The sequence below is a fragment of the Cenococcum geophilum genome (genome assembly GCF_001692895.1).
Source record: "Cenococcum geophilum 1.58 unplaced genomic scaffold K441scaffold_7, whole genome shotgun sequence".
Lineage (NCBI taxonomy): Eukaryota > Fungi > Ascomycota > Dothideomycetes > Gloniales > Gloniaceae > Cenococcum > Cenococcum geophilum.
Window position 1 is genome coordinate 3,283,313 of NW_027137565.1, and position 24,198 is coordinate 3,307,510.

The 24,198-nt window shown below is 45.0% G+C and overlaps 3 protein-coding genes across 3 annotated transcripts; all 3 read left to right on the plus strand.

Annotated features, from left to right (window-relative positions):
- The first annotated feature begins 363 nt into the window (after positions 1 to 363).
- K441DRAFT_322022 (uncharacterized protein) lies at positions 364 to 1,855 on the plus strand. The gene is made up of 2 exons (XM_067641172.1): positions 364 to 422; positions 496 to 1,855. The coding sequence occupies exon 2, from the start codon at positions 528 to 530 to the stop codon at positions 1,644 to 1,646; it is 1,119 nt and encodes a 372-aa protein (XP_067507929.1). The 5' UTR covers positions 364 to 422; positions 496 to 527; the 3' UTR covers positions 1,647 to 1,855.
- Positions 1,856 to 14,021: 12,166 nt separating this feature from the next.
- On the plus strand, positions 14,022 to 16,970 carry K441DRAFT_674520 (laccase-like multicopper oxidase; the record flags this gene model as incomplete). The annotated part of the gene is made up of 2 exons (XM_067650763.1): positions 14,022 to 16,113; positions 16,162 to 16,970. 2 exons carry the CDS (start codon positions 14,022 to 14,024, stop codon positions 16,968 to 16,970), a joined length of 2,901 nt encoding a protein of 966 aa, XP_067507930.1.
- Positions 16,971 to 17,724: 754 nt separating this feature from the next.
- Positions 17,725 to 19,912, plus strand: K441DRAFT_654595 (uncharacterized protein). Its single transcript, XM_067647704.1, has 4 exons — positions 17,725 to 18,285; positions 18,345 to 18,357; positions 18,410 to 18,748; positions 18,809 to 19,912. The coding sequence occupies exons 1-4, from the start codon at positions 17,928 to 17,930 to the stop codon at positions 19,542 to 19,544; spliced, it is 1,446 nt and encodes a 481-aa protein (XP_067507931.1). The 5' UTR covers positions 17,725 to 17,927; the 3' UTR covers positions 19,545 to 19,912.
- The last annotated feature ends 4,286 nt before the right edge of the window (positions 19,913 to 24,198 follow it).

A 24,198-nucleotide genomic window follows, 5' to 3' on the forward strand; every position in this document is an offset into this window, starting at 1 on the left:
CACGCGGTTAGTAGGTCACGCCAAAGGCTTATCAGTCGGTTATCGTGACCTTTTATAGGCTTTTATTTTCCGCTTCACTGCGTGCTGCGGCCTTCCCTGCGATTGTACAATATTCAGCCTCAGCCTCGTCCCTCAATCTCAATATGTACCGTCAGAACCCCTCCCTCACCTGAGTTTTCCTTCCCCACATATTCTGTCCTTCTTTTACTCCTCGACTCTTTCTTTCCAGCGCGAGGATCCTCTATTCCCATTAATACCTACTTTGACATAGTCAGCCCCTACAGAGAGCTGCCATAATTGGATAGAAGCCTGCCCCGCACCGTGCAACACATTCTTTGTATCTTTAAATTCACTAAGCTTACTGAAAACTGAACGAGCTTTCTTGTAGTACTTCCTCGAGTCACTTCTAAAATAATAACACTGTATGCACCCAGCTTTTCCGTTGATATGTCGCCCTCATCAAATTCGAACTAACGTCTACTTTGGCGTAGCAAGAAGTTCTGATCATCCTTGAAAGAGCATCATAAATGAAAATGTGTGCTGCGGGAGGTAGGATAGCGGGGTTACGGCCATGCTCGAACATTTTTTTGACATCGTGGAAGGGGGTATTTATTGCGTTGCTGGTATTTAATGCAAAATCGGCTTCCGCAAATCCGTTGCCGGATATGTCCGAGCACTTCAACAACATGTTCCCCACCAAGAATGTTACCGGTGGTCCTATCGGCGAGATACAATGCTACGCTTTGCCTTACGGAGCCATCGGCATGATCTCTCACCTTTTCACATACTGGACAATAGCCTGGATGGGGGTAGGCAGGACTCCCATGTGGCCTTTTCATAGAACAGATCACAGCAAGTTTGATATTGCACTGTCAGCCATCAGTCTTTTAACCTGCATCCCGGTAGCGACGATCTCCATCCACCGATGCCGGCTAAGCTGGCACTTCGTCCTGATCGGTACCTGGAAACTCATAACATCCGTAACTCAGGGCTGTATTGCAGTTCACCGCGCTCTCATCACACCTAAAGCCCATACCCCAGCTTCGGACAATGCCGCTCTCCTAGCAAACACAACACCCTACCTCCAACAAACCGGCTATCACCCCGTTGGCTCCCCCAACCCGCAACAGCAGGGCCCAGGCATGTACAGGCACACCAACACAACCCAACTCTCCTTCTTCCACCCAGACGACCAAAACCCCCTGCAAGCCCCCGCCAAGCTAAAGCAGCTCAACTACGAGCCCCTCTGGTGGCTGATCCTCTACTTCCTGGGCACCATCGTCGGCATGGTCGGGCTCTTTGGGCTCATCATCGTTGACTTCCGACACAACTCAGACGTGCGCTCGCTGACCTACGGCTTCCTGGTCGCCATCACCGTGCTCGCGCTGACCACGGGCACGTACTGGTACAAGCGGCACATAGAGGTGAGCGCGGGCGGGCGTAAGGCGCTGAAGGCCGCGTACATCCAAACTTTCGGCGGCTTCTTCACGGCGCTGCTGGCCGCGTTCGGCTTCTTCAGCGCCCTCTACAGCGATCTCGTCCTTGGAGCTATTGCGCAGAACTGGTCCGGGTTCCCGAGCCAGGATGATCAGGTGCTGTATTGGGCGTGGTTTGCGGCGAAGCGGCTGCCGATGTTTTCGCATTAGCGAGTTGGATGCACTGAAAAAAACTTCTCTGTGGGATCTTGGCGTTTCTGGCTTGAGGGTTGGTAGAAGTTTGGGGGACTTATAGACATACTGGGGTTAGGAATGGGTCAGGAGGATATTTCCTGTGAGTTGGAGGTTGGCTTTTCGCGGTTTCAGCTTTGCATGCCACTGCCGTAGTCATGGCTCTAGGGCTTTATTTTCAAACTCCTGTCCCAATTGTCATACTTCTTGTGGTGCCTTCCATTGCCCTTCTGTCGACCTGAATCGGATTTTGCCACCTTAACTCGGTCACTGACCCCTTGACTCAGTCACCGACCCCTTGACTCGGTCACCGACTCAGTCACCCTCGTGTATATATAGAGGCCCTAGGGCCACCTTCAATAGATAGACTTCTCATTCTTAACCTACGCACGGACCTCTAATTAACACCTTCCCAATTTAGACGCCTGTCTAAACCAATTACCAAGATAGACTCTATAGCCGATCCAGATATACAAAAAGAAATCCATACTCCCTCACATATCAGAGGAATATTATCAGTAACTAAAGATTTATCTGTATTAGTATATCCCAGATCCAAAGATAGGAGGAGGAATATTAATAATAATAATAATTCATTGCTTAACGTCCGATTCAGATCCCTATTAGGCCCACGCGGACTACTCCTTATTTACATATGGGGAGAAAACTCTATTTAAGAAAAATGAGAAAACCCCGTAATCCATCTCCCCGCCTTTTAGGACTCGCCTACTTAGCGCCTGCAAGTCGCCTATAGTGCTTTACTACCTTACTGTTTAACCTCCTTAGGAACTACTACTGCCGTAACAAGCCTACGGACGCGCTAGTATTATAAACTATTACTCTACTACTATAGAGTTACTAAAGGGCACCTACTACTTACCCCCTTACCTTTTATTACCATTTCCCTTATAACCTAGAACTAATTTAGCATATTTTAACTAATAAGCTACTAGGTAACCGCCTTAAGGCCTTTTTATATTAAGAGCAGTATATTATAGTTCTCTATGCTAGCTGCTAAGAGTATTATTTCTTAATTAGTGGCGTAGGGGGTATAGTAGTATTACGTTATTTTAGTGTCTGTCTTAGCTACGCTATATCTATTTATCTTAGGCTACCTTACTAGGATACCTACCCAGTAAAGCCAATCTTTTAGTCCTATTATTCCTATTCTTTAAGAGTATTGCTATTATATTTTCTTGCCTTTATTAGCCTTCTTAGAGCTCTTAGGTATTTACCCCCTATAGCATTAACTATGCTATAGCTTACGTTTATCTTACCTAAGTTAGCCTCTATACCTTTAACTCCTATTTACCTCTTTTAGTGTTAGTCTAACTAGTTATTATATTACGGTGATAGTTTCCTAGCGTTTCTTATATATTTTACTTTACTCCTTTTTCCTATCTTATATTATCTTTAACTAACCTCTTACGCGTCTCCCTTTCTCCCGTCTATATAGGCTAAGCCCTAAGCGGCACTATTCTTCTTCTACTTTTCTTTACCTTATTTCTCTAATATTTCTTCCCTACTTTAGGGTTATTGGTTTATTCTCCTACGGGGCTCCCTAAGGTCCCTCTTATATATGTTTACTTAGGCGTGTCTTAATATACTTTATAATTTAGAGTTGGGTTTATTTTTTACGTTCTTTATATTATAGTGGCTCTTAAAATATACTAATATAGAGGGGGGAATATTAGATTCCTTCTTAAGCAGTGGCTGTGGCCGTTTACTTATACCCACCTATCACTATACTCTACGAGGTATGGCTATTTTAGACCTTTTAAAGTAGTTTAAGGAGTAATTTAGGGGGCCCTTTTTTAGTTTCCTAATGGCTAACTAGATGTTATCGTTATTATTTATGACCGTACATTATTATAATAGTAGCGTAACCTTAGATATTAATTAGTTACTTAGTATTATGTAATAGAAAAAGCCGATAAACGTCTACTTGGCTTATGGTTGGGCCGTTTTCTGTCATATATTCTACTGCTTCTATACCTCTTTAATACCCTTAGGCCCTAAACTAGTTAACCCCAAAGCCTTAAATATAAATTATATACTAGAGATCTATAAATTAGTTACGTTTCTTATAAAATAGATTAGCTGGATTTCTCCTAGTAAGAATTAAACTCTATAATGTTTGCCTATTCTATATAAGTATTATAAGCTTTCTCTAATATTCTGCAATTCTCTGCGGCTATTAGCCCGTATATAATAGGTTTTATATTATTAATAAAGCCTATCCCCTAGGTCGCCCCTTTCTTAAAGGAGTTAAGTAGGTTGCTTATAAAGAAAAGGAAGAGTATAGGCGAGAGGGGTAATTTTTTATAGTATCTGTTGCAACTGTAATAGGGGGCTCTAGTATCCGCTAAAGACTAATAATGTTTTCTTTCTAGCCTATAAACCCTTTAGATAAATTATATAATCTATTCTAAAAAGCCTTTTACCCTAAGGATATATAGGAGACGCTCGTGGGGTATATTATTATAGGCACCACTAATGTCTAGGCTAAGTATTAATACTACGAAGTCCTTTCGCATCGCCTATGTAGATTTAATGGTGGCAGCGGAGTAGCGTAAGTGCTAATAGTGTTAAGCGGTTCCTTTCTTGCCCCTATTTAGCTTTGTAGTAGTAGGGCGTATTTCTCTACCATATCTGCTATACGTTCCGCTATTACCCTTTCTAAGTGGTAGTTATATATAGCTAGTAATATAGTAAAGTTTAATATACTTACTTATTTAGGCCTCTACCTAGTTTTCTAGTGCTTTGGTCCTAAACTATAAGTAGTTAGCTGCCACCACTAATTTACGGGGAATTTCACTAGTTCTTTTAGATATCTTATAACGGTATTACCTAAGTACTAGTCTACCCCCCAGTAGTCTATATAAGAGTTTCCTCCTAGAGTTAGTACGCTTTTATATAGCTTAGGAGCCTTCTATAGCCTCTAGTTTTACGCCTTCTTTATTGTTTCCGCTGGCGTAGGTATAAGCTACCGTTTCTAGGGGTTGCAACTCCCATTTTTGCGCCTACTGACGTAATCCTACGGAGGCGTTGTAGCTATATCCTATAATATAGTTAGGTATACCTTCTACGGATAAGGCCGAGCCACTACCTCTCCCGCCTAAGTAACTCCTATTTACTTCTTAAGTATATCTCACCGGCAAGCCGCCCTAGAGGCGAACGGTTCCGTCTATTAATATACTAACACGCGTATCCGTTCTCTTAAGCTATATAGTAGTTTCTCCGGCTAGGGTATAATCCTGCTTGCCTACTAGGTATACCAAAGGTCAGAGCCTAATTAAGGGATAAGGTCCTTAGAGCCAGTAGTGGCTACTACGTACTACGCCCTATAGGAAGCCAGTAGTAATATAGGGGCGCAACACCCTATATACTACTAGTTCCCGTTTCGCGTTGCCTATAAGAGTCTCCTTATAATAGGCCGACCGTGTCTTATAGGAGGGGGGCCGTAGAGACTAGGTCCCGCACCGGGCGACCTACTCTCCCCCCTCCTACTAACCAAGCTTGTGTCCCCCCTTTTTATAAGCTGGCCTGTGTCTCTAACTGTCGAGTCCTCGTCCGACTGGCCTGTGTTTCCCCTGCAGCCTCCCCCATATGTATGCATCAGGTTGCGTGCACCACGCCTATTGAGACCCTTCTGTGAGTCGCCTTGTGCATATGCGCATCAGGTTGCGTGCACCACGCCTATTAAGACCCTCCTGTGAGTCGCCTGTAAGTCGACCGTGAGTCGACCGTGAGTCGACTGTAAGTCGAACGCCATGGGGCCGTCGAAGCTGGCCTGTGTTTCCGCTGCCTAGAGCTTTGCCCGTGTTTCCACCTCGTTGAGCCGTCTGGTCGCCGTCCGGTCGCCGTCGCGTTGCCGTCGCGTCGCCGGCGCGTCGCCGTCGTCCAGGTCGCGCGCACCACGCCTATTAAGACCCTCTTCTGAGTCACCTGGGTGTACCGGATACCAGATAGGCCCTCATGGAGGGAGAGGAGGAATATTATACAGGATGTTTCCTGCACTTCCTTCTCGGTAGAATTACATGCTATATGCCATTCATTAGCCATATCTATGCCTCAGGGGTCGGCTTCAACTATAGTCTTCTTCAGTGACGGACTTCTGTGCCCCAGGTAACCTAAATAGTGAGGTCCTGTGCTTTGGCACATAGGGAATATTGGATTCTCTGCTTGTGATCCCATCCTAATCTCTCCCCGTTCGAGATTGCCGATACGGGAAATGAGAGTCAAGAGGACATTGAAATTAGGCTAAACGAATCTATCGAGTAAGAAACATAGTGGGGAATAGATGTATACTGAAAATATTCAGACCACTCTCTCGACCCAAATTCTCGACTAGTGTACGGAGAGAGTCGTATTCTTCTAACTTGCTTGCGCAGTTCCATTATGTGTCAATGTTTGTAATAACTCCAACATGTTTCAATAGAGCTCGGAAGGCATAGAGCTTTTGTCGATTGTATTTTATGTTGGGCATCATGGGCGGGTCTATCTCAACCGAACATTAGTTACATATCTTCTATTACATATTTTTAGCTAAAGTGTGAACCGAGAGTCAAAAATAAGCTTTGTAGGATATTAAAGCTATGCATATCGGAACAATTTCCAAAATATGTAATGAAGGAACTGTATATGACAGCCGCGTGTGGTTGATACACGAGGTGCATTAAATATAGCCAATATATCAATTAACTTCTCATCCAGTTACTTGGAACATTATGGTTGCGGACTATATCGAAGGGCGCCACGATAGTCTGCTCGTGGCCCAGATTAATCCCCAGATAATCACGCTTGTGGGTAAACCCTACGGGCACAAGATTAGCTACCTTAACTCCAATTCAGTGCTACAATAGCTCTTTTTTCCCGCTTTTTAACAAACAAAGTTAACCCTTTACGCCTAATTAGACTAAAAGTACTTAGATATACGTAAGAATAAAAATCTACTTCTCTTTTTGTTGGAGGTGTTGGAAGTGTTAGAGGTATTTGCTGACCGTGCAATTTAGGGTAAGAACTCTGTCAATTCAAGCTAGCTCTAGAAGCTCTATATATATAAGGTAGGCGCAGACGGCAAAGGAGGGTGGTAGGCAATAGAAACAGGGTGGTAAGACATAAGCAGGGTGATGAGACATAGGTTGGTAGGCATTAAAGACAGTAGTAAGATGGTGGTAAGCAAACCCGACTTAGGTCGATGGTATTAGAGGTAATATAAAGGAGACCTTAAGATAAGGAGTAGATAGTAAATAGTAGATTATTTTAGCTTTTTGTTTATTATATACTTGTATATTTACATATAAAAGAACGTATATACTACTATTGAGGCTCTAAAAAGGAGCTTTAAAAAGCTCTTAAAAAACTTAATTAATAGTTGAAAATTACACATCTGTCTAGCACCTTAAATTAGCTTTCGTAGCACCCCATGTGCATAGTGTAAAGGTGAATCCAGTATCCCTTGCCATTGTAATGTTAAGCACATAGGTCCGCCGGTTTGAAAATAGTTGGATAGTAAGATAGGGAGTTTAAGATGGTGGGCTCAAATAATAGCGAATTGAATAGTTTTATTATTCACAATTGAGTATTGTCTGCACGGACTGGATTAAGCAATACGCCATAGTAGAAATGTTCCGCCCAGCCACACCTAGCAAAAAGTTCGGATCCTTCATTGCCGGAATATGGTAGACGTTAAAGACCCCGAAACAAGAAGGCACGAATGACTTAGGTAGTCTCATGAAGGATATGAGGGGATGTCGCTTGCAGTCGAAGGGCACAGGAGTCTCGTAGAATGATACAAATTCATAGAAATATACCGTTGAACCTCTATGCCAAAGGCCTCCACGGCTTTTCTCGTAAAAACATGCATACATACCATTGTACCCATAGTTTGCTTAACTGACGCTATAATATAGAAGTATTCATATAGTGTTTTAATGTCACTCAAGGATGAAGCCTGCAGTTGCCACGGCTGGAAGGGGATATTTACTCCGTTGTCTGGCAGTCCGGGAGAGAATTCGAGCCGCAGGCCAGAAATTGAGGGCTTGGACAACATGCCAGGACGCGATGTCCGCGGATCCAAAACCTTCTTTCGGGTCAGACTGCGTGTTTTGTGTACCTACACCTACGATATGAAGCAATGAATCTAAGATAATTAATAAAACTTTGGACACTAGAAGACATGCGGTATGTAAAAAGTTTACAGTGTAGGGCCATATCAATAGCATACCGCTTCTATACAGAATTGTGATCGAATTAATGAAAAGGGACCAAAGCTGAAATCAGAGCTATTTAATGATATCTCTTATGTAGTCTAACTGGTACATATGGCATGAATTAGTTGACTTAATATTAAGATCTTCGCAACTATTTCAACTGAATTTAACTAGTATGGAGTCAGCAATTATCGCGAGTCTTGGTATGGTGTTAACTTACCTTCCTGCCACATTTATACCTTTCCTTCCTTCTGTGGCGCTTTAGCTGCCCATCTACTATATTAATTACGCCTTCCTTATCTATAACCCTACTGCCATCAAAGCTCTAATTATATTAGATTATAGTTATGTGCGATTAGCAGTAAGAAGTAGGCCCGTAAGGCTAAAGTAACTGAGACAGTAGTAAGACGGTAATAAGTAAGTCCGATTCAGTTCGACAGTTATTAAATTAAGAATCATGCGAGCGAGCCATGGATATAGAGTCCCTTTTACCCTGGCCTGCCAATATACAATCGGATCGGTATATCAAACGTCCTACTGCCTTTAGATTGGTTGAGTTGCCAAGCCAGCGAACTCTCAGTTGGTTGAATTGATTGAGTCTTGGCAATCAATTCAATTCAATATGAAACCTCGTTGATTAATTTGCCCTGCGAAGCATTCGGCACCGTCTCGGCGGCACGGTTTTTGTGATGCGGGGACGCCTCCCCAACAGCATATACGAATACAATTAACGTGTGCCACCAACTCGCATGCAGATGCTTTTGAAACGGCTTATCACGCTGTGAACCCTGTCTGGGGGCTAGCGTACACGAAAAGCTCCGGCTGTGCAGCAATCCCCAAACAACGGGAACCCTGATTACTTGAAAAGATCACTCAGATCTTTGTGTCCAATCACATGAACGAATTTCGCCCTGTTTGATGCCAGGGTTCAAAAGCCAGCCACATGAGATGCATTTACTCTATTCAAAGGCCTCGTGCTGTAGACTTGCTGTAGACTGCAAGGACTATCCCTTAACCCACCGAGTTGCGTCTATCTGTTATCGATAAGGATTTAGCTAATTAGATTAATAGGATCAAATCGCTGTGCTTAGGGATATGAGACTGGTGATCCACTACATATTATATTGTCGATCCAGGTCGGAGTTTGATGATCACCCTGTTCCTGTTCTAGTTGCCTACCACCTTATGACTTCATACTATTTCTATTACCTTTCTATTACCTATTACCCAATATCGATCAAGAGACTATGAGGTAACAGTTTCAAATCGGCGTCAGTGTCGACGTCAGTAATTTGCCACCTATCTAGTGTATATAGTGAGGCTCTAGGGCCTCTTGCAATGAGACAGAGTCATCATTCTTTTTATCTTTTGGTCTTCAGATCGACATATATAAAACAGTCTATATAGACTATTTCTTAGAGTTGAGTCGCTTAATATAAGATGACTGGCAATCGTCCTCTCTGTAGAACGGTATATGGCATACAATATAGCCAAATACTGTCCATCAAGATCGGGGGTAGATTTAGTGCACCATGGTCGTCAAAATCGGAAACTTAAAGAGGTGTAAAATCGAGCAGCGGCCACGGCTCTGGTGGTGGGGTTTTAGCGACCTGATTTATGGTCTATATCATTGGAAGTACGATTAGAATGCATGGTTGATGGTATTGTATTGATTAAATTAATATAGGCAATACGCGTACTTCTCGTTCTGGTGTTCCACTTTACTCGATGGACGTCGGCGGGTTAAGAGATAACAGAAGCTCATGAGTATCGGTGAAATGATCATAGCAATTCACATGGGGTCTACTGTACCTGCCATTCGTCTATGCAGGCCGCTGTCTAAAGTTTTTGCACCTTCCTAATTAGGAAGTTTAGCTTACCGGTAGAATATTAAGAATTTATTACTAAAGGCCTAGAACTCGCATTTAGGGTCTATATAAACAATTACTAAAAAAGTAGGAAGAAGGCAGCTACGAGATGTTACAGCTCAACTAGAGGACGTCATAGAGTTAGTGGCAGGAACCTGCGGTCGCGCAGATCTCGCAACCTTAAATAATCGCCTCTTATTTAAAGCTTTTAAATGCGAATATTCTACCGGGTGGTAGGCTAAATATCTTAATTAGGAAGGTGCAAAAACTTTGGACAACGACCTGCTTGCAAAAGTACTGACAGGTGTCCCTCCTTGGGTACGCGCGCAACGCACACAGCAATTTCGCTTTGTACGCACTAGGGGATTTCGAGTTTAACTCTTGTAATTAAGGTTTAAAAAATTGAAGGCTTTACCTTTCTTGCTGGTGCACATCTCTTTTGGCAAGCGCACAGTATCTACGCTGGATGATTAGCGAAATTGCTGTGTTGCGCACGCACACAGGGGGGACAATGGAGCTCTGACAGATCGCACAACAAGCAATTTCCTTGCCTGCCCAAGAATGGCATGGCAAAGATGAAAACTGAGAGTCGGGAAATGGATTTAGAAATGAATAGCATACTCATCGTGATCGGGGCGACAAAGACATAATAGGAGAATCGGAGTGTCGGAACCTGGCACAGAATCTACGTTAACGTTATATTGTGGAAGTTTGATGGCTTACACTGGAAGCATCAAATGACACCAGTTTTGATCGGTTGTGAGGCCCAATTTCCGCAGAGCTCGGGGCTATCGCAAAGGCGCTTGAGCTTACGTGGATTGGTGTACAACTGCTGCAGTGTCGAAAACGTGGCGGGCTCAGTCACCTTATCACATCCACGAGGTAAACGCAGGAGAGATGGGTGGAGATGATCTGATGATTAGTTTTCGGGTATTTACCTCTCCCTGGAATAGACGTCAAAAGAGGAAAGTTGTGGAGAGTCGAGGCTTGAAATGGACAGGTTCCAGCAGTAAATACGGCTAGCACATCTTCTACCAAACTCGCAGTAATTTCCAGTAGATCGCAACCCCTGAATTGAATGATTAGTGCCCCTGATTGGCGTCGTGGCAGATTATCCGTCTTGTTCAAAGCTTGACTTCGAGGCCTCGATGCGGTCGGGTCGCTCGCGTTTTGAGCTTCTCTTGCCCCTGAATCTAGGCTTAACGGGAAAGAGTTGGGGCGCGGAAATTTTGTTGAAATGGTCTTGGGAAATAAGATTGGATATGGCCCAAGCTCAGCTTCTATTGGGGCGCCGTCCTCTGGTATTCGACACCAACCACATCAGCATGTGGACAGTCGAGCATGCAATGGTGAAGCTGCCGGAAAACCCTTCGTTTTGTGGATATGTTAGTGATAGTAGTAGTAGTAGTAGTAGTAGTAGTAGTAGTAGATGGTGTCGGATTTTGATGATGGTATGCCTGCATGGACCTAGTTTATCTCAGTTTATCCACGGTCGCACGAAAACGGGATTTCATTAAGAACCACATGGTTGGATGGCAGAGCGTCACAACCACATTTTTATGCTTCTCTTGACGTCGTGTCAGTTCACAAAGTGCACAACAAGTGCGCGCAACCAAATCGAGCCACAGCGGCTGATTGGCCCCCCCTTTGCGGGTCGAATAGGCGAGCGCACCAAGGGTTCTCCCCGCCAGGCCCACCTAAGTCGAAAAAGTCCTCCGAATATCGGGATGAGCTCGCACTCGCGCGATTTGGCCGCGTTGGAGAAAATCAATAAATCGATAATTAAACTCAACCAGATCAAAAACTCACCCCTTGTGGAGAAGTCACCTAGACCACACAGAGCAAGGCTGTCTACGAAAGGAATCTTGTGTCAAGGGAATTACGTCTATCCCGGCCGGCGAGGGTGCGCTGAAAGGTATCTACGGCGGTGAGAGTTTCCATGCGACCAAGAAACAAGGGTATATGCCCAGTTCACATCCCGCAGCTCACATCCCGTAGCTCACACTTCGCGGCTCGCAGCCTTATACTGGGTGATACAGTTGGCGGAGCAGAAGACGTTATGGCGTTGGCAGTGTGAGACTTGGTTATCTATTGTGGATGAAAATGGCTTCCGTTGTCATGCACAGCTGATAGACCGTTGAACACAAAAACTGTAAATTTCCGCCAGGTGGGAGCGGAGCAGGGGCGTGGCTCTCAGCCAGGCCGCAAGGGTGCCAGTTCTACCGAGATGCACGATGGCAGAGAAACCCTGCAATAGGAACGAACTGCACATAGTTGGCGGGCACAGTGCTCGAGGGGAACGGACTAAGTGATAGGTGCAGAGCTCGAAAGGTCCAAGCCATGCCTCTATACATTTATGCAGGTGGGTGGCTGCGTTGCCTGGGTGGCCGCATTGCGTTTTCGCGCTCAGCTGATAACCTTCGACGCGGGTCGGAGTGAACTGGGCCAAGCACAGAGTCGTGAGTAGAGGAGCGCTTGGTTGTTCACTTGAAGACCTTTCGCAATTCATTGCAAAGTCGAGGCTAAGGGGATAAAGATACGGATATGGCATGCGCAATGGCATTAGGGCGGGCTGAACACGTTTCCACCGCACAACTGCTGTTTGGTTCATCACCTCGTAAATCTATCCTCCAAGAAAAAAATGCTAAGTGTCCAAGAACACTGTTCTGCTCAATCCGGTTTCTCAAGACTTGGGTGATGTATATACAAGACTGGTAGCTTGGCCAAGAACACCAGCGTGGGCTCTGCTCGGATTCCGTGTCCCGCCAAGCTTATGAAGGCAGAAGACGATATCTATAAAAAGACGCGGGATGGGTGCCAGAGGCATTCTCGCGGCCGCTGGGCGTTCCTAGAAGTGAAAGATAGGACAAGCACTTCCGATGAACCCGCGTGAATCAAATGATGACCACCGATGTTTCCTAAGAAAACAAAGCACGTAACAAAGAGACTCGGAACTCGGGAGAATTTGATATAAAAAAAACCTTCTGCGGCCAGTTCGGCACGGCGGTGGGCCTGATGGTCATCAAGATAGCAGGCTAACGGGCTCTAAATCGCGGACCCACGCTTGCTCATCTCAGCGGTCAAAGCACGACCCCCATACAGCATCACCGCCACGGCGCCCAATCCTTCGTTCACGCCAGCCCGCCTTACTGCGACTTCTTACCCCTATAGTCAGCCCACGAGGCGTTGACTGAATCAGCAACTGATCATCTGCATGTTTGAGCAGATCGTTATTACATCGCGAAAGATGAGTCTCAGCCTCATTGCCTATCAGAACTGTCAAATTTCGAGCGATGACGCCAAATGCGTAGTGACGCTATTGATTGACCGATGGAGTTCGCCGCTATTATCTGAGCAAGTCTGCCAGTCTGGCAGAGTCTGAAAACAAACGATATGGCTATATGGCCGTCCAGTTGACTACATACAGCTTGTCGCTCATAAATCTGCCCTCAGAGTGTACATTCTTTGGCGACGAAAAGTATTGTCAAGACAAAGTTGAGGCTTGACAACAAACTAGTTCCTGCGTTAGCTTCTAAAGGAATAGGACGGTCATTTGTTCAGGGCTGATGCGCGCCTAAGACGCCTCTTTTCATAAATCTTTATTAGTATGCCGGCGGGGACCCGGCGGAAACCTTAGCCTCAGCACACCCCTCAGCAAAAGCCAAGCGCACAGGCTAGATGCACGCCAAGCGTTGGATACGCGCATGGCGCACATCGCCGTCTTGACCTCAACTCCAACCCTCATCCCTTCCAATTTCCAGATTCGTACCCGAGCTTCGCCTCCACCCAGGAACCATGCCACTGGTCGAATCGACGAATCCTGGCTCTGCTCCTCAAGGCAGCACACCCAAAAGAAAACGCCTCATGCAAGTCTGGCCGTTCTGCCTACTGCATCTGCTGTATTCTCCACCCGCTCAGGACCAAGCAGCGCCTCGGGCCACGAGCTTCCAACATGTCATCCCAATGTGATGATGGCCTGGCATTGGGGGCCCTAAACCCTATCAAGCCAAGAGCACACGAGCAAGCGGCTCCTGGGCTAGAGCCCGAGATCTTTATATACCTCGTAACTGCTCCCACATCTGCTAGTCCTCCATCAGTGTGCAAGTTGGACGGGTTTGGATAGCTTTCCTTTTCGTTCGACGAAGCTTCATTCGTTCAGCATCGTTCGTTCGACTTTTTATATTATTGTTCCTCATTTATAGATACCGATCTATCTAATTCTCTTTTCGTCATTTATTCCTGCCCCTAAGCAAATCAGGGGAAACTTAATTATGAGGGTCGTCAACTGGTCTCTCGCATTGTGCCTTGCTGGCGCTCTGCCAGCAATTGCCGGAAAAGACACAAGCAAAGATGGAAAGTGCGGCAACGGAGTGTCGTGCTGGGGTTCGATATTTGGCGACTGCTGCAGCTCCAGCGGCGCCTGCGGTTCTACGAAAGCGCACTGCGGTTCAGGTTGTCAGGAAGATAACGGATGGTGCGATAGCAAACAAAAGCGTGGCGTATCCAGCTCTACTGCCTCGCCAACGGCTACCGCAACTGCTCTCTCATGTCCATCTTCAAACGGAACAATTTTCACGGCGACAAGCGGAGATGCCTACCAAGTCGAGTGTTTTCTCGATCATGTTAATGGAGATATGTCCGGTAATCCAGTCTATACCTCTGGTTTAGCTGGCTGTATTGCCGCCTGCGAAGCGAGAACTGGATGTGTTGATGTTTCCTGGGTACCAGGAAGTCCCCAAGGCCCGTGTTATTTGAAATCGAAAGTCGGTTCACCAGTGTCCGCCGGTAATGTTTGGGGTGCTATCAGGGTTTACCCAGTCACGACTGGCACAGCCACATCATATGCGCAACCAACCCCAACATCAACCACTTGTCCTTCAATCAACAACACCGTCTATACTAGTTCGTGTGGTGCAGCATTTCTCATTGAGTGCTCTACTGACCACGCTGGTGGTGATCTCCCCGGTGGAGGCTTCTACGTTCCAAACGTTGAAGCTTGCGCGGCTTCCTGTGCGGCGACTCCTGGATGCGTTGATGTCTCTTGGGTCGCAGGTACTCCACAGGGTCCCTGCTACTTGAAGAAATCAGTTGGAAAGGCTGTCTCCGTATCTAATGTGCATGGCGCAATACTCATCGCAAATTGCACGACAGCCTCGAGTACCGTCTCCAGCACGACGACCAAGGTTTCCGGCTCTGCTAGTGCTTCGAGTTCCTCAGTATCTCTAACTAGCATCTCGGTTAGCTCATCTGCCAGCGTTTCGAGTTCTTCAGTATCTTTAACCAGCACCTCGGTCAGCTCATCTGCCAGCGTGTCTGCTACCATTACGTCGGCCTCTTCCACTGCTAGCTCAAGTGCTGAAAGTACATCTTCCGTCTCAATCACATCCAGTGCGAATTTGACCACATCCGCCTCGTCGTCAACAATTACATCCAGTGCGAATTTTACTTCTGTGAGCACTACATCCGTTAACGCAACCACAACTACATCGTCCAACTCGACAAGCGTATTCTCTTGCACAACTAAGCCAACATCTACTGCCCTGTGCATCCCTTGTGAAGGCCAACCTGGAGTTGATCCCAACAATTTCTGTGGTTTTGATATCAATACCGATTACTATGAAAATGTCCCCAAGACTTGCAAAACTGTTACCTATACCTTCGATATCACGAATACTACGATTTCGCCTGATGGTATTGAGAGGGTGGCACTTCTTGTCAACGGCCAAATGCCTGGTCCGGCCATCGAAGCTAACTGGGGTGACACTATTGTTGTGACTGTCAACAACAAGCTTACAAATAACGGTACCAGCATCCATTTCCACGGTATTCGCCAGAATCTTACCAGTGAATATGATGGTGTTCCGTCAATCACTCAGTGCCCTATAGCGCCTGGAGAGTCTATGACCTATACGTGGGTTGCCACCAACTACGGAACTTCCTGGTACCATTCCCATTTCGCCATTCAAGCTTGGATGGGTGTTCAGGGACCCATGATCATTCACGGTCCTACCAGTCAATCGTATGATGTTGACGCTGGTATGATCGTACTTCAGGATTGGTCTCATGCTACGGTTGACTCTATGTACGATGCCGCGCAAGATGCCGTCGCCGGTGGCCCTCGTAAGATGGACAACGGTCTTATTAACGGTCAAAATACATGGGGCAATGGTACCAGCTCGACTGGTTCTCGCTTCGTGCTCGACACTCAGTTCATATCTGGCCAATCATATCTGTTGCGTATTGTTAACACCGCTATCCAATCTACTTACAAGTTCTACATCGATGGACACAGTATGACTGTCATTTCTAATGATTTTGTCCCGATCACTCCTTATGAGACTAAGATTCTTAACATTAACATTGGTAAGCATCATTTAATGAAAGTAAATTAATCTTTATTAACGAGCTCAGGTCAACGTTATAATGTCATTGTCAAAGCTGATCAGCCAATTGGAGACTACTGGATGCGTTCTGATAACCAGAATGCCTGTGCTGCTACCATCCAGGCTCTTGATATCAAGGGTATTGTTCGCTACGTTGGTAGTCCAGGAGCTACCCCAACAACTACTGGATACAACTACACTGGTGGATGTGTCGATGAGCCCATTGAGAGCTTGGTTCCTATTGTTGCTCTCAATGCTGCCGACGATGACACTGAGTTCACTTATGGTGTTACTGTTGCGCCAAACAGCGCCAATCTCTTCAAGTGGTATCTGTCGGGAACTACATTCGAGTCTCAATATGGTGATCCAACTTTGTTCCATCTCGTTGAGAATGGTACTGCCCCAACGTACAGTGGTAACCTCATACTTGATATACCTGAAGCTAAACAATGGGTCTACATCATTGTCGAAAGTGGCATTCCTGTCCCACATCCCATCCATCTTCACGGTCACGATTTCAATATCCTCGCTGCGGGTGCTGGTTCCTACGATTCTACCGTTGCGTTGAATCTGCAGAATCCTGCTCGCCGTGATACAGCACTCCTTCCCGCAGCCGGTTTCATTGTGCTTGCTTTCCTGACGGACAACCCGGGTGTCTGGTTGATGCATTGCCACGTCGGTTGGCATACGTCCATGGGTTTCGCTCTGCAAATCGTGGAGCAGAAGTCCAAGATCCTTGGTACCGTCGCCGATTCGTGTGCCCTTCAGAACACATGCTCTACCTGGGACGACTATGCCACAGCCAACGGCATCGAGGTCCATGACTCTGGTGTGTAGAGTACTATCTAGATGCGGAAGCTTGGTTTAATGTATACCCTGACATTTCGATCTCTATTGTTAATGTTATAATCATGGTTTCATGGGCGGGATGGTATGGGAACGACGGCGAGCATTACTGCGGTTAGCTATGTCATTGTGCAGGTGGATGCACTCCCAGCCTTAGTTGTATAATATTTTTGGTGTTAATTGTTTTTTTTTTCGGTATAGGAAATGCTGCGTTAGACGGCTGCAATGAATATTGCAATTTGTTTCTTAATTGCTTGAATCGATTTGTCTCATTTTGTGATTAATATGAGTTTGTACATTTGTGTTTGTATTACGGAGGTCTCTGTCATAAGTTTTGCACCTTCCTAATTAGGAAGTTAAGTTACTAACTCTCTTAGTATGTTATTAAAAAAGTATTTTTATATTTTTATATAAATTCTAAGTTAAATCTATAGTATGATTAATAGTATTAAGGTAGTTATTATAACTTAAAATTTATTAAAATTTATTAGTGCTGTAATTTACGCAGCCGGTATTACAGCTTATGTAGCAGTGCTAAAAATTACGCATTTGTAGCGGGATCGTGCCTAAATTTACGTGGGGTAGGCTGATAGCTGCGCACCCGTGATTGCGCGTGCGCAGTCGCTTAATTTCCTAATTAGGAAGGTGCAAGAACTTATGACAGCGACCTCCGTAGGCACTTGCATACAGTATACTCTGCCCGCGCCAAGCCACATCAGCCGCGTGGCTGTCCAAATCTCCGTCCGCAATATTTTCTGATTCCACCATGATGTTTTATCAACCCCAATGAACCCCATGCGCCCTTTCACAAAGTCCGGCAATCCTTTTAAATCAGCTTTTCAATACCTTACGTTAGCTCGTAGCCTATGACCTGATCCATCTGTGAACCTCCATCGCCGCGAGAGCCCGCTCGACGATCTGGACGACGTTGAACACCGCGCCGCAGACATGGAGGGTCCTACCTCGAGAGCCAGCCATAGCTCGAAAAACAGTTTTTCGGAACTACAACCCGGCGTTCCATTAATCGACATCTCGCGGACTCCTTCCCCCTATCCTCGATCCCGAAGCGCAGCACAATCGGAAGATGAGGATGATGACTTTGAGCCGGCATCTTCAATACGGCCACTGGTGTCCTCGGATATTGGGGGTGGAGGGAGCACATGGAAGAGGGTTTTTAGGAGTGGAGGACTTGGAAACTTCTTCTTTGGGACCTGGATGGGCTGGCAAATGTACGTGGGCTTATTGGTATTCTGGGTGGGTGGGTGCGGGTTTGGTCTGCTCTTGATGAACAGGTTTATATTACAGAGTATGGCTTTCACGCTCTTCTCAGTTAGTTTAAGGCCGCTGCTAACCGTGGGCTTTTAGCTGGAGTGTATAAGTGCGCACTGAGCACCGCCTTCCCTCTTCGATTCCAGCGTTGACCATGACAGATTTCTGTACCCACTAGCCGCAACATACATACAACTTATAATCACTCACATACTTCTTCTTGGCTCCGCTAGTCTGACGCGAGGCATTGCCCGTCCTCTTCGCAGACTTGGATTCGGAGCGGCGGTCGCACCGTCCCTACCAGCCAGCCCACCTGGGGGATTCAGAGCAGCTGGCAAGAATCGAATACCTATACTGCAGTTTGGGAAATGGCTCTCTAACGGCACTGGTGGAATTGCGGGAGGAGGCATATTCGAATTCGACAGCAAAGTTGCTCGACAAGTTCTGCCCTTGGCATTAGTTTATGTCGGAAAAGTTGTGCTGAGCAATCTCTCATTCGCGTAAGGCTGTCTCTAGGATTCTTGAACTGGGTTGGATCTTGCTAAAACTGAGGATCATAGATATGCTGTACTACCTATGTATCAACTTGCGAGGATTGGCGTCGTTCCGTTGTCTCTGATCATATCGTCCTATCTCCAGAGGGAAAACCACTCCGTTTCTACACTTTCATCATCGCTTGTCGCAACCCTCAATCTTCTCCTTGCAAGCATTCGCCCAGGTGTCCGTGTCACCTGGGAGAGCATTGTCGCTGGCGTTTTCTCCTCTGTTTTCGTAGCACTATACCCCATACTCCTCCTTCGAACCTACCGCACCTTGGTCTCCGGCCTTGTCCCACAGGGCGATGTCCTGACTGGTTACCCATCTACATCTAACGATGAGTCGGCCGGCAACCGCGAAGAGACGCGTGCCTACTGGCGAACTCTGCACTACACCTCGCTCCTATCTATCCTAATCTTGACTCCGATCCTGCTCGCGTCCGGCGAGGTTGGCAATATCTTCCACAACTGCTACTTCCTCGATGTGCCGTTCTTCTGGCTCCTGACGTGGTGCGGCGGCATCGGCAGCTGGGCCGTCTTCACATCAGCCCTGCTACTCATCAAGGCCACGAGCCCGCTGACGGCTACCTTCTTGACTATCCCCCGTGGCGCATTCCAGCTTGTCATGCTGAGCCACTTCAAGATGCCTGTGCACAGCTGGGTCGGGATTGCGCTGTGCTGGGTCTCGAGCGCGTGGTTCTTGCTTGCGCGAAGGGATGAGGGCAGGACGCTGGATCGGCTGAGGCTAGAGGGGCGGTAACGTTGGTTCTATTACCACCAGAAGTTTAGGAGAGGGTTTCGGGTTGCGGCTGACATAATAGGCTATACATGTGAGCATCAGAGTGGAGTTTGATGAGGCGTCGATGGTGTTTGCTGCTAATAATTATTGTGACTGTCGGACCGCTTTTTCGAGTTCATAAGCCATGTTTACTCAATTGTAATATCTTCATGGTTCATATGGTCCATTCGGGTATAGATATGCAGCGTGCACAACTTTTGGTCACTTTCTCTTTTCTCAAATCTACTACGTGCAACTTACCATTCAGACGTTAATTCCTAACTAGTTTCTGACAGCTAAACTCTTCAGAGGTGCAGAGCTCTATAAAACACTTACAAATAAGTATAGCCATGAGAGACGTTCAGCATATATCCGGGAAACGGTAGCCTATTACCATCAATCTATCGTTATACCAGCATAATACTTAGTACAAATAAACAACAGTGTCAATGGGACGCAGTACGCTCGAGTCGGAAAGGCTCCTTCGGTGTCTTGCTCCTAGGAGCTTAGAAAAACAGTTCCGAAGTGTCTGTACGTCTCTTTGGCCATCCAAGCCCAGATCCCATCGATCCATTCTCTTCACATTAGACTGGTACCTGCTAAAATCCTTGGGTCATCCTGGGCCATAGGAAAGGACAAATACTGTTTTATGGAAGGCACGTAATAATCCGAACAGTATTGCTGCGGCTACTTCATCTCTGCCTAATTTTTGCATTATTTGCTCCTGTTCAAGGAGCTGCTTAAAGGACGACACATTATCCGAAATATGTGTACCTTTATGTGAAGAATTCCTAACGACTGGCACAACAATTGCTTTTGTCAGCGACTCCCTGCTCCATGAGCATTTTAAGACTGCCCCAGGGTAGATCCCCATCTTTCATTGGCGTCACCGCATTCGCATTCAGCCTTCACACACTACCGTCTCTACCAAATACAGTCAAGAAGCTCTTCACTTTCTACGATGAATATACCTTGGAAAATGAATGCTGCAATTGCACTGCGAGTCTTCAGGCTTGCCGCGCAGCGGGGACAAGCGTGTAAACAGCAACGCGTATCACTGGACAGCAGCGGCCCATGAAGAGAAAATCCATACGGAACAAGAAGCCGGTTCCGCTTCTCCAGACCTTGAGGTTGATCGTTGCACAATATCTAGATATCTAATTGATGCGCTTCAGCAGCTTGAAGGAGTGATGTCCTGCACCATCTGAGTAGCCACAGAGATAAGCTTCGTCAAAATTACTTGATAAAGGCCTCCATTGCTAATCTTCTCCGCCTATGACCAGCACCAATACTTGCCCGGAGTGAGTTGTAAGTTCGTGGAGAGAGACCACCTCCTTGATACTTGTCTTATTCTCTTGAGTTCTTATTCTTGGAGGGTGAGCGGCCACGTTTTTTGAGAGCGCAGAAGTACCACTCAGTCTTACTCAGTCTTCGCCTTCGTCTACGTTTGACCCTGAAATGATGTAGCTTTAGATAGACTTATTAGTCTAGCTTATATAACACGCAAATAAATAATAAAGGCTATTCGGGTTAAATCTCAAGTCCGTACTCGCATTACTTGGCGAATTATGTTAATACTTGGACTACTGGCGAGCTTAGTATCGGATACATCGAGGGCCGCTCACGGATCGTTCCCCATCGAATTAAACCTGGCGCTCCCTTTGTCGGGAAATACACTGTTCAGTTCAAGGCCTACAATGAATCTATGCAAATAGGACTCACATTGCTGGCCTTAAATAACGTTTTGCTCCGCCACTTGCCATAGCATTCTAGGTCGACGTATATGCTCGGCAGAGGGAAAAGGGGATCCGAACTCCGTCCCGGCTCACACAGTAATGCACGCTCTTAACTTTCCTAGCGTAGAATGTATAAACTTCTTCTAGATAATAGGTTTAGCAAGAATGAACGTGCGTGGTGTCAGCCTAGTCTTAGGCCTACATAAGATACGAAGGTGCGGCGGTCAACGGACAAGGATCAAGGATCAGCATGCTGCACACCCCGAACTTCCCCACCGCCATTTCTGACATGATATATCTATTCAGGCCGAAAGGTCACGAGCGCTCCACGCCTTGGTAGTTTAAATCTGGTAAGCAAAGGTCCGTAAATCGTAAGCCACTGTGGAAGGAGAGTCTTTCAGTTTCGTGTTCCGAAAATAGGAACTCCTTACGTGGTAGGAAGCTTACGCAACACGAAAAGGTATACCACCGATCGTATCACAAAACGACAAGGCTGAAGCTGAATTGAAAAGCTGAGCGAGGTTCTAGAAAAATGCTGTCACTACACAGAAGATTTTGTCATACTCAATCTGGAAGGTTGAAAATAGAAGTTGTCGTCAGACCGTGCGCACCGCTACGTCGTGCACGGATCTCCCTTACTAAACAGTGTATTTTCAAATGAGGCTATTACCTCAGAAGCTCAGACTAAGAAATCGATTGCGCTGGCGCGCTAATCTCCTTCGGATATTTGATCGATTTCTTGGTCTGAGGCACTTTGGCGAGATTTGTATGGAAACAGAAGCTTTTTTAGTAAGGAATACTCACAAACCCCAACAAAATTAATCAACATCCCCACAACATATTTTAAGGTAAAAATTATATTAAATTACTCAGGAGATTAAGCTCTATAGATTATAAGATTTTAGGCTTTTTATATTTTTATATAGGCCCGTACGGGCCTATATAAAAAGTGCTTATACTTTTAATAACAGGAATTTCAACTTTAAAGAAATTAATCTTAGATTTGGGAGGGGATAATACAATTTAAAGCACTTTAATATATAAAGTAGCCCCCTAAAATTTATATATTAACTTTTAGAGACTTTATTTTATTATATTGTGGAGGAAATCCCCTTATAAAATTGCTAAAACTAAGATTTTTACTTATGCTTTTAACAAAACTCGCCAAACGCTCTTACGTGATTTTGGTGGATGTTAGTCAACTTATTAACGGGCCGAAGGAACATCCGCTCCAATCAAATTCACGTCTGAGCTCGCTGAGGTAAATGAGGCTACTCAACGTATACGAATTTCTATACAGACGTTGAGCCAGTAGATCCATATTTAAAGTTCGCGCTTTCATTCTATGTAAATCTCAGAATTATCAAACTTCTTAGGAGGCCTCCTTTAACGCTCAGGGCGCCCACTTAATAATTTTACCACTCCCTCTTCTATAGTACGAGTAGCCTTAATAGAAGGCTCGTTAGGAACGTCAAATATAACATAGTTACTGCCCTTCCTCTGCCGTGCAGCCTTTAAGTCTATTTAGAGCTATTTTTCCTCTTGCTTAGCCTTATATGCCTCCTAAACTTAACGCTTTCTTTCCTACTCCGCGTTCTCCCTAAGAATCTTATTATCCTATCTAATTTTCTTATTTATTTCCCTCTGTCTCTCCTTCTCTTCCTTTACTAGTTACCTCTAGATCTTCTCCTTTGCTTTAGCGGCGATATTATATGCTAAAGCATCTTCTTTTTCTTTATGTATCTCCCTTACCGCTTCTACCTTTAAAGGAGACTAGAACTAAGCTTTTCCTTTACTTATAGACTGTAATTATTAAAATATAGGCTTCTGCCGCTTCTCCTTGTTCTGCTCTATCTTAAGAGACTCTTATAACCCCTTAATCTTATTCTTAAGAAGGGCCTTCGTGGTATAGAGCTCCTATATATCTTCTACTAATTCCTTTACCTTAGTATTATAGAAGTCTATTACTACCTTCCTTAGCTAATTTTCTATACGCCGCCAGTATCCAGTAGATAGAATTAACCTTATAGATTTACTAGATAATAGCTACTTGGTCTTTAGGGTACTAAATAGCTTTAAAACTACGCTGGGATCCTATGGGTAAATGTTGGTTTTTCTCTATTTATTGGTTATATTTTTAGGTAATATAGCCTTCTTATTTGCAGCCTAGAATATACGGAAGAAGTCTCTCTTTATAAAGCGCATAAAACCTTATAATTTTATAAGAAAGTCGGCGAGTTTTTAAAAATTATTACGGGACTACCGTTCTATGCGCTACGCCGTACGCGTAGCTAGCGTTATAGGATTCCTTCCTTCGTTTTCTTTCTTTATTTAGTATTATTTAGCAGATAGTTTATCTGCCCCGATATACCTATATAGATTTAGCCGCGGCTACATTCCTATTAAGCTCTTTAGCAATCCTCTTAAGTCTTTACGACAGCTATATATAGCTATTAATTCTTCAAATCTAATGCCTGTTTATCTAGCGTTCGTATATAATATATTGTCATCGTGACAAAAATAGTATATTAAGAGTGGTAAAAAGATAGATATATTAAGGGGCTATAATCTATGCGTTAAATAAGGTGGAAAAATACATAGTAGTATACGGGAATGGTGGTAGTAGTTAATAAACTTTATATTAATATAAGAACCGTACCCATTAATAATTAAAAGTTAGTGGTCCTTTCTAGGGGTAATATCCTTTACCTTTAGCTTTACATATCGAGTAAATATCTTTATTAGCCGTAAATAAGCTAGCTCGTTACTTATCTAGTTGTTTAGTAATATAGCAAATAAGCAATTAGTATGTTCTTATAGGTTATAGTCGTTAATATATATTTATCTTATATGCCTTTAAAAAGAGCCTTATTACGGACCTTATATTAATAGTAGTACAA

Bases quoted from the DNA above. Each gene is read 5' to 3' on its own strand.
- K441DRAFT_322022 (XM_067641172.1), top strand. From the start codon at position 528: ATGAAAATGTGTGCTGCGGGAGGTAGGATAGCGGGGTTACGGCCATGC.
- K441DRAFT_654595 (XM_067647704.1), top strand. From the start codon at position 17,928: ATGGAGGGTCCTACCTCGAGAGCCAGCCATAGCTCGAAAAACAGTTTT. The intron at 18,749-18,808 runs GTAAGGCTGTCT...TGAGGATCATAG, and splicing joins CTGAGCAATCTCTCATTCGC to ATATGCTGTACTACCTATGT.